The sequence below is a fragment of the Neospora caninum genome, chromosome Ia (genome assembly GCF_000208865.1).
Source record: "Neospora caninum Liverpool complete genome, chromosome Ia".
Lineage (NCBI taxonomy): Eukaryota > Apicomplexa > Conoidasida > Eucoccidiorida > Sarcocystidae > Neospora > Neospora caninum.
The window spans coordinates 1,212,165-1,222,597 of record NC_018385.1 but is presented as its reverse complement, the minus strand read 5'-3'; the positions used below and the strand labels follow the sequence as shown (position 1 = coordinate 1,222,597).

The 10,433-nt window shown below is 52.3% G+C and overlaps 1 protein-coding gene across 1 annotated transcript; it reads right to left on the bottom strand.

Annotated features, from left to right (window-relative positions):
* Positions 1–1,384: 1,384 nt before the first annotated feature.
* On the bottom strand, positions 1,385–5,967 carry NCLIV_001340 (putative oxysterol-binding protein domain-containing protein; the record flags this gene model as incomplete). The annotated part of the gene is made up of 6 exons (XM_003879630.1): positions 1,385–1,684; positions 2,134–3,221; positions 3,336–3,456; positions 3,704–3,849; positions 4,458–4,611; positions 4,954–5,967. 6 exons carry the CDS (start codon positions 5,965–5,967, stop codon positions 1,385–1,387), a joined length of 2,823 nt encoding a protein of 940 aa, XP_003879679.1.
* Positions 5,968–10,433: the final 4,466 nt, after the last annotated feature.

Genomic DNA, 10,433 nt, shown 5'->3' with positions numbered 1-10,433 from the left:
ACGCCCAGATAAAAAACATCATGGTAGCGATATCTTCGTTCTAAACAAAGAGCGGAGAAAGGTGTATCTTTCCACACCTGAAGCATTCCCGTCAGGATTGAACATTAAACACGTGAAACAATATGCTGTCTGTCGGTTGTCGTCTGCCCGATTCGTGTACCCTACGTGTGCGAGGTATGCGTGGCGCTAGTATTCCGCCGGCAGCAGATGGCACACCTGTGCTACCAGTTTTGGAGTGGAAGCAGGACTTATTTTTGCAAATCAAGTTAAAACTACAGTGTTGAAATTCGTGCATCCGTGCGCTCCATACGGGGGATTCGGACGGGTTAGACACAGACGCGTTTTTTACCGCGCGCGACGAATCGGCTGAACACTGGCTATTCGTTTGTCGCGCGACTTGCGTATATCTGATTGTTTATCGTTTGCCACAGGACGAGAAAACTCTGGGGTGGGCCAGCCTGTAGCCCCAGAAAGTATCTATTGAGAAATCGAGCCCATTCCATGTGGCAGGGGGCATGAAGGGGAACGGGCTAGGAAACTGGTTCTTGACCAGTGGCTACAGCTGTAACTGGTGTTCCGTAGCACACCTGGCGCTGCTTTTCAGTTCCGGCAAGAGGCATAAAGCGCTGACGACTTTTCACCAGCATGCCACAAAATAAGCGACACATGCACATGGCGTAGGCTATTGTCGATGTGGAGAGAGGTCACGGGCAATCAGCCCCGTGAACCGAGAGACGCTAGTCGCGCCCGAATAGTACTGTTCGCCAAAAAAAGCCTTGAATCGGGGTTTTAGAGAAAGACCGTTCCATCACATCCCCAAGTCCTTTATACCGCCACGCTGCAGGCCACTCTCAGAGGGGGGAGTAGACCGATGCCGAGTACACCACCGGCAACCACGTTGAAAAAAACCGGTGGTTGCGGGCTCACTACTAGGATAAGTGCCTGAATACGTCTGTCAGTCGTCTGTCGATCTCAGATCAACAGCGTGGAAGTGGCGCAGCGGTCAGAGGCCAGAATTCGATCCAGCGAAAGGCGCACATAGGGCAGCTCAGATTGATGCCCGGCCAAACATTCGGAACCACCAGTAGGGATGCTCTGCCATGTCGGACTGGATTAAACTCTCTACCGAAGATATCCCCAAACCTTTGGGATCTTCGGGTTGACCAGGAGTAACCTGACGTAGACACCTGTTCGTGTCGGTTCCTAGCACTACGTCGGGCATTACTTTGGCATACGTGGAGTGGCGCGCAGCTGGCCGCAGCAGAAGAACTGCGCGACATGCCACACGTTTGTTTTTGAGCCTGTGTGATCTAGCACCAGCCGTAGCGATTGCCGTGACTTCTAAATTGAAGAAATCACAGTCATACACAAACGCCGTCTACGTTCAATAGATGTCCGGACACATGGCAAATCGACTCTGCTCCAAATCCGTGTTCGAGCAGTCTCCGCCGGTTGGCTTTATCGCATTTCCAGCTGTCAGAAGTGGCCGAGTGCGCTCGGGCCAGTAACGCCCATTGTACAACCAATCCACGTGGCCGGTGACGGCATTGATGCCCTTGTCAAACCACAGCGGCCGCCAAGCTGATTCGCCCCCTTTCATTGAGCGTGCAGTAGCGCGTTGCTTTTCCTCTAGACGAAGTTTCTCCTCTTGAGCCCCCGCAGAGTCTCCTTCTTCGTACTTCCGCTGAAGGTAACAGCCGAAGCAAAACGGTGAACAGCGCACTGTCAAAAGATCCTCAGAACGCACGTTCAACAAGAGAGAAGTCGTCCTACCGTTTCAGATCCAAGTGTTAAAACAATGGGGACAATTGTCGTGCACTGAACAGAAGTGTTGGCGGTTTGGATACTCTCTGCCCTTCCTATGCTACCAGTTCACAGTGACGCAGTGGCTGGGGTGCGTCGTGCGTCTTCGTCCATCCGCGTCACCGTACGCGACAGGCAATGGTGAAAAGAAAAGTCGTTCCTGGCAACTGCCACGACCTACTATCTTGTGGCTGGGCAACGCCCTCTTTATCAGTTTGTGAAGATGTCGTGTCTCATTTTCCCTGGCAGCGAGTGGTCTTTTCATCCATCTCAGCTTTTGATCCCAACGCGGATTTAGAGAATCGGATGCTGGAGCTAAAGAAGGCGTACCAAGTCAGGTCTGAAGCGAGAGTCAGTTGGTGCTGTCCCAGCCCAACCTGCTCGCTTCATTACTGGGGGGTTAAATCGGTAGCCTGCAGTGAGTTCGTTCAGTTCTATTGCAAACGCCGGCATATTATAGAAAACTTTCGCACTTTGCGGCTTTGGTGTGGCCTCCCAGGCAACGAAAAATGTGTCGTCGTCGTTCCACATGGATTCAAGCTCATCGCCTCTTGCTAACAGTCTCCCTGATGCTTGGTCCAGTCTCCCAGACTGCTCCGAACAGACCTCCGGCAGGCCATTGTCAGCGGGCACAAAGCTGCTGGCTTCGGCTGCAGGTATGTCGAGGCTTTCCCCTGGACTGTCGATCTCGAGTCCAGGATTCGGCAGCGGAAGGAGACTCATTCCATGGCGGCTCGATCTCCTGCTGGTAGGTCTAGTCTGTTTCGACGGTGAAGTGTGCCGTCCACCCCGGCTGAAGCTCGGACTTGCTCCAGAGGTCTGGTCTCGATTCATTCTGCTGCTAGATTTGATTTGCTCACTGTGCTGCTTAAACTCTTGGTAGCTTCCGTTTCCAACTCGAGTCATCCACAAGCGTTTGCTCCAGCATCCATCAATAAAAAAGCGAGGACAGCCGGACCTGTCCAGCACTTCCCCCCTCAGTCCGTTGCTCCCTGCACACTCTTTTGACAACCAACTATCGCTCCGCCGATACATCCGGCCTCTCTTTGCTTGCGTCGGCGGGGCAGCAGAAGCCGACCGAGAACTAGCACTGTTTTTCCGACCACTACCGAGAACGACTTTCTCCTGTCCATCCTCCCCTCCGCCCCGTGCTCCCCCAGTCGGTGGTGCGCTGGCGGCCTCGCCGCTCGCTACGCTGTTGCTCCGCCTGCGCCTGGACTGGGAAATTGGGGAGGAGGCAGGTTCCGTCAAATCCTGGTTGGCCGACGAGGTATTCCAGCGGAACGAGGGTAGCCACGAACCGCCGGCAGCTTTCGAGGAGGGAGAGGACGCGGCAGGGAGGAACGTCACGTGGGCCACCTCACCTGTCATGTGATTGGTGACGGTCATGTTTCCGACCCATTCCATCCACATGGTTCCTGCGTCATTTGGAAGAAACAAGGTGAGCTCCATGCATCGCACTTTCGCGCTTTCACAAATGTCGTCGCTCGAGCGTTGGACTCGGGGCCGCAATCCGTGTAAGGTAAGCTTACCGAATACAATATTATGAACTCGCGTGTTGGGCCGGTGCCACGTATAATCTTCGACTCCGCCTCCAGGTAAAAACAGCCTTAGTGTTACCGTGCCCGTATTGCAACTGTCGACATGAGTCCCCTGAGAAAAGCAAGTCGCCGACGCACCCACACATTTGGCAACTGCGAGCAATCAACCTGGACGAAGCGGGGCAGTTTTCAGTGGATTGGAGAACGCCGCTCCCTCCAGGATGATCGAAGAGCGAGTTTTAATACAGGCAGAACACTTTTTCAAATCACAGCGAAATACTTTAGACGTAGCAGAGGTAGTGACCGAATCGCACCCATCCCCATGCTTGCATCCGCACAAGCAGTTCCCGAAATCTCACCTGAATGCTCAAAACAGGAGAGACGGTTCCGAAGCACACAAAGTCCCCATTGTGAGCTGCCCCATGGTACGCAGAGACGGGCGGGTGGTGCGACACTTGCTCCGCAATGTAGTTGAATCCTCGGTGGGAGCATTCGAACGTTTCTCCTGACGGAGGCAGAAACAATTCACGGGTCCCTGGCGAAACTGAGGGTGGTGAATTGGGCGCGGCGGCGTCTTGTATTCAGCTGGTGTGGAACGTGGAAAGTTGCTTCGAGTTCACAAGACAGCAGCCACGTCTCTGTCTCGGTCGGCTCCATGCATCCAAGTTTGAAGTCGCAACAATAGTAGCACAGCTGCTGTTGCAAAGAAATGAAAACATGGGCCGAAACCTACTGTTTTGTATCAAACCTTTTGTCGTCTTCTATAGACGAACAGAATCCTTAGTAGTCTGTAGATGGTAAGTTCGGTGCAAGGAGGCCAGTGTCGAAACACAGGGAACTCAAACTAGAGCAGATGTGAATGCGTGCCACAAAAGCGGCTGGCAGTGGTCTTTCCTGCTTTGCACGCCCTGTGCCGGGTGTCAGAGGTCCACGTTGGCGGTATTCGATCTTATCTTTAAAAAACCGTTACCCTGTGGTGCCAGATCTGGGAATGCCGCACAATGGAACTGTGTAGTAGTTTGCAGCAACAGAAATGGAGTTGACACGCCACGGGTGAGTGCTGTTTCGGTCAGATTGTTCGGCGGGTCTTCCTTTCGCTGACTCCCTACGCACCCAGCATGGGGTTGAACGGTTTGTAACAGCGGTCCATACTGCCTGCATATGCTGAGAGGGCGAAGATGGTGACATACGCCAGCCTTTCCGTCGACGTCGTCTTCGTGCGAGCGATCGAAAGAAGATTGGTGTACTCGAAATCCTCGCAAATTCTCTGCAACGATACACAAAGAGAGACCATGATACTCCTGGGGTAGAGAAAGGATCCACGCAGGGTCGGCGACTTCAGTCTAGAGGGAAAACGTGAACCCCATTGATGCCCAGCACGAACAGACCAGCTGCCTCGGCACACCGGAGACAATAGCCGCCACGAGGAATTGCAAGGGACCCCACGTGCTATAGAGCGTTCTTGGATCGTGCATGTTGCGCTCGCCGTTAAAGAGAAAACCGGACGGGCAGCAATCAATGTAAAAGCCTGTTGCAACCACAACAAAACGTCTCCGGCGTTCCTGTTTTCGTGCAGGGGCCACTAGGCCAGATTTGGCATAATTTTTACCTGTAGCATTGAAAGGGGCTCATTGACGTTGATCGGGAGAGAGAAATTGCGCATGTCAGAGCTATTTACTTGCTTCAAAACCTTAAGGATGCTCAAGTTACAGCTGCTTGGTTTTGCACAGGGCAGTTTGGTCCGCCGTTCAGTCGACGTCGCCGTCCCTTGGGGCACGTCTCTTGAAGTACAGGGGCGAAGGTAGTGCTCCGCTGACGCAGCATTTTCGAGCGGACTGCAGAACGCGTCCTTGACATTTTCAGTGGCTTCTTTCGAATTCGTCCTGGCATGTTCTGGCGCCGCGGTTTCGCTAGTCCCTGCGGCGGCCTGGTGTCGGTTTCCATTGACTTCGTTACTGCTGGCGGGGATGCCCGAGTCGGAAATCCTCTCCAACTCTCCCGTGATTTGAGCCGCGATTGGCATCGTGACCCCATACCGTTGCCCATGACAACATGGTTCTCCGCTTGAGGCTCGGTCTTCGGCAATATTGGAGCACGCCGTTGCAAACGACTTCTCGGTGGTGTCACTCTGATGATCCGCTCGCTCCGTGGACTCCTCACGTGTATCCCACACGTTTCCAGTGTTATCGTCACTACGCCCCTCTTCTCCTGGTCGTCGTACCTCCTCCAAAATGTGACGAGGATGCATTAACAGCTCTTCAGAAGATCCTCTCTGTTGCACTGACCGCCGCACAGGCAGCGCGGGATCTGGAGCATTCCATGGCAGAAACACACGCGGTTGCGGGTTTCCGACTTTAGGCAGATGGTTCCCTCTTCCAGGAAGCACTTGTCGAACAGAGTCCTCGAGGCGAGGCACTACCTTCGGAGTGTGCTCATCGTCCGTTCCCACCAAATGACATGATTCGAAAGACTGAAGCTGCGAGATGCACGCTTTGTCAGGGTTCCGCTCCGATTCAGCCTGCCCGTCTTCTTTCCACCCACTGGCAATACTGTCCGTGCCTGGCTGCAGCGCAGCTGTGTCATGGACAGGCAGACCATCCGGGGAACGCGGTTTGTAGGTCATTTGGCGTGCTCCAGAATCGATTCGGCAGTTGGCTCCGCTGCTGCCGGGCACAGAATACCAGGTATATTGATTTTCGCCCTTCTTGTCGCTGTGTCGTGATGAAGAAGCTTGCTCGATTATACGTTTTCCTCCCAGAGCACCCCGGTCCTGCTTCTCTTCACCATCTGCGGTAGCCGGATCTGCATTCTTGCAAGGGATCAAAGAAGCGTCGTCCTCACAGCCGGACGACTGTCTAGTCCGTCCAACCGTGGCCACTATTGAATGCCACAAGGCCCTGTTATGTTTCTTTCGGCAACTGCGTGTCACATTTTGCGCCTCCCTGAGCAGCTCACTCTGTTCCAGCTTCACGTCGCGGATGTCGTCTTCCCTGCGCTTCCATTTCCTCCCTCGATGCCCTCTAGAGCCGTCAGGCCTGTAGCTGTCAGTGGGAGGCGTGTGACAACCCAAGTGCGACGCCTTCGGCTGCTCACTCCTCTCCATATGTGACTTTCTCCCGCATGATTTCCATGCTATCACCTTGTGTAGACGTTGTTGTCCGGTGGTTAGTTCTTCGTTTTGGTTCGCTGTCGTCGTCTGTCCAGCTTCTTTTACATTTACCCCTGTAGAGGGCTGCAGTACATCTCCAAAATGCGCAGGGCGCTGTGCAACGAAAAGGTCGCACCCCTGTTCGTCTCTGAGCACTAGCAAAATCTCTCTCGTTGGTAGAATCTCCGTTCCAGGTACTCTCCAGTTCGAGAAGTATTGACCGTTCTGCTGGCATGCCGTTTTGCTGTGACAATCTGTGCAGCTGCTTTTCACTTTCTGTTTCTGTTTCGTAGAGCAGTACTGCGGCCTGTGATGCCTATGCCCAAAAGAAGTCTTGAAAGAGAACCCATTCACTAGAACTAACTTAACGCCCCGCAGGGTCGACCGAATGCAGTTGTGTAAAGGGACTCAAACTACGCTACACCTGCCAAAGGAAACTCACTTTGTCTTCAGGAATTCTGGCCTCCATGCTCGGCGACTCATTCCGGACGACAGTAGTACCAGTTCCGCTCGCCAACCGTTCGCTGAGCTTGCGCCTGGTGGTATGCCCTGTACCCTCGTCGGTTTTGCAGTGGTCGATCAACCTTGTCGTCAGCTCTGTTGAACATGGAAGTGTAGGCAGGAGCTTCACTGGAATTTGCCATTCAAGACGTGGTCTCTAAGAAACTCCAGCTGTACAGCACACGAAAAGAAAGCATAGAGGAGGACTCCACAGCAGCTCGCTGCATTACTTGATTCCGTATCGGCTTTTGTGCCAGTTGGCTGGGAACCTGCTGCGTTTACGAACCCTTGACAAATGCAAAGATGTGCCATATTGAGGAGGCACAGTTAATGCATTGAGGTGGACATACATGGCTGGCTGCCGTTTACGGAACACACATGCTGGTAAGTCCGTATGCGAAGCTTAGACGACGAATCCACTAGACAGTCGGACCCGTATCTGTCGAAGCTTTCCGCTATAACGTATATCCAGACTGTCAACACGCTCTGGTTGCTGTTCGCTCTGTTCTGTCGAACGGAAGTCGTGATGGGTAGTCGTTCAAGGCGTAGAAGCGCGGGAAATTACAAGTCCGCAAAAAACCTTTTCCTGTATGGTGATCAGCATACTGATGAACTGATGTCCTTTCTATTTGGATGCCGATGAGTGAGACGCGTGCCTATTCAGCAGCGATTGTAGATACGGAAAGCACTCGGATAATGGATTCACCTTCATTCTTCAAAACTGGAAGCTGCAAGTGCCATATCTGTCTGGGTTTGTCCTGCCGGAAAGCGCAGCCGTTGCACCCCATGCTCCGGAGACAAACTCTCCTGGGAGGCCCTGCCATGCAACCACAATTAAGCGCTTGCTTTTTTCGAGAATGGTGTTGGAGCTATCGCAGAAGTATGAAAGTCCCACAGTACAAGCCCCTTCTGCGGGAATGTCTCACCAACTCAAAAGTCCAGTACAGTCAGCGGGCTACGTTTGGTCTTCTGTGAACACCTCATATCCCTGGCGGGGAAGGTTGTGGAGTCTCGTGCAAAGGACACAAATCAGCAGCCGACCAACATCGTGGCCATCCTCACGTTTTATTTGTTCTTCTCTGCTTAGTGGGAACAACTTCGTCTTCCGCTGTTGCCAGAAGGCTCCCGTTCGCGTGTCAAAGTGCTTTCGATGGAAGTGGCTGCATGCGGAGCGGCACGCTTTCCCACACAGAAAAAAAAGTACTATGTATTAATATCACCTCCGACAGTTAGTCACCTCGTGTGTGTGCTGCCATGTCGTTTTTTTTTAAGTTTGAGAGTAGGCGTACTGCACACATCCCATGAGTGTAGCCTAATCTGGGTGTCAATTCTCTTCCACAGCTCGATTCTGTGGTCTTTAGACCTGGTAGCTCTTCAGACCACCGCTATCGTTGTAGAAGCTTTCGCTGGTGTAAGGATAGCGTGCATAATATTAGGATCACGCAATCTGAGGGACTTTTCCGTAAACTGAATCTTTTTAGAGGTACAGGTGTCGTCATATTCGGTAGCCGTGCGGCACTATTCAGTGTTGGGCTACAGCTTATTCAATGACAGTTACAGTTAAACAGATAAGCAAGTGGGGTGGACAAAAGCACGAGCTGACTTGTGTCTCTCCTAATGGGTAGAACGCGTGGTCTTTCACCCCTAGCAGCAGGAAGTCTGTTGCCGACGGACACCCGAGCGTAGCATATGAACAGCAATACACCCTCTAGTGATCACATATGAGTGTGGTAACAAGTAGTTGTTGCCATGGACGTTACTGCAGCAGGTTAACGGAGATTTGGAAAGTACGCAAAATCAAAGACACAGTGATCAGATCGACACTGAGCATCCGACATGGCATCAGCTCAATGCTGCAATTCAGAAAGTGCAAGGGAGCCTCGCCAAGAGCCAGGAAGGGAATCCCATCGTCTGCAATAAATAATTGACAGGTCCCACCCAGTTCTTAAAGGCAATATTGAAATCTGCCCTCCGTTCACTTATCCCCGGAATTGTGCTAGTAAACTTGCTTTGTGAGCATGCGGTTTCAGGGAGCCACACCCACGGGGGCGGGAAACCGGCGTTCCGGTGGTGCAACGCAAGCATCAGACGTGTCGAAAACATAAGAAAGCCTTTAGCCCAAGGCATTGCTAGTGATTCGTGTAGTGAAGCAAAAGCTGCGTGTTCGAAAACCATGGTGCTTTGGAGTCTTTGCAGCAGGCACCAAACCATCTGTGCAAGGCCGTGAGAGGGCATCATCACCAAGAGGACGTTTTGACGCTGGGTGGTTACAACCCAGGCCGCGCCGATGGATGTTTTTCATCTATGGGTTTCATCAGGGCCGGTAGTTACACGTGTGAAAAGTAGAAGCATAGACCTGAGGGCATCATCCGACCCACACTTTCTGACGACGCGCGCCATACCAAAGCACATTCCGTATGTCTTGTCGAAAAAGTTGCTATGTGCGGCGAGACGGGGAACAAGGCATTCCGACGTGGATCCCTGCCACAACATGCGCTGGAGCACATCTGGCGGAACCGTCGTCGGTTGTTCTTCAAATCGTAGCCTGCTCGCAACAGGAAGACGTATGCCGTTGTGCTCTGACAAACCACGACGACTCTTATGTGCCTGGATATACCGAGAAGAGGCAGGTGAGAAATGAAAAATTGCTAGACAGCAACCTCTAGACTTTCGGTTGGTAGAGTATCTACTCTCGTACAACAGAGTGGCATGTGGCCAAGATGCGCTGATTTGCAGGTCTTTCACAACCTATGTGGGTCTGTCTGCACCCTAATTGGGAGGCGGAAAATGGTGCGGAAGCGGCATACCTGGAAATCATCAAGATTCTACGAATTTAGAGATCCTGTCCCCTATTGAAACGAATGCATGCGACGCAGGAGAGGAAGAAGTAGTAGACGCGCCATATGCTGAAGACGTGATGTTCCTCTAATCTGTTGAGGGGGAAGGCTAAATCTGTAAAACGACCGACTAGAAAGGAATTCCAGATTTGCAGAAGATGTAATTCCTTAACTTTCTTCTATGTCAAGCAAAGAAGACCTACACATTTACATTTGCCCCAGTTTCTCTTCTAGTTTACTAAAAAACCTAGCATACAATGCAAAAACGATGGTTTTCGTACTGGCTGCGTACGCTAACTACTAAACGAGGAGCTGCCGAGCGAGGGGCTCAGCGGCCCATCAGAAGAGAATGACTAAAATCTTTCTAGAGATCCACAGGTCCCAGAGACGGTGAGGCACCCACGTGTTGGCGCGCGTCTCTCAGAAGGTGAGGGGACTCTCTCGCGTGTCCCCATCCCTTTCCACAGAAACCTTTTAACGAAAGTTAAACCACCTGTCTCTGATGATGCCGCACTCCAGTTCAAAGCATTGCATGCACTGTATTTGCCCCTCAAGTCCACAGAAAACACACTTTTCGAGGTTTCCGCTAGCCTCCTTGGAAGC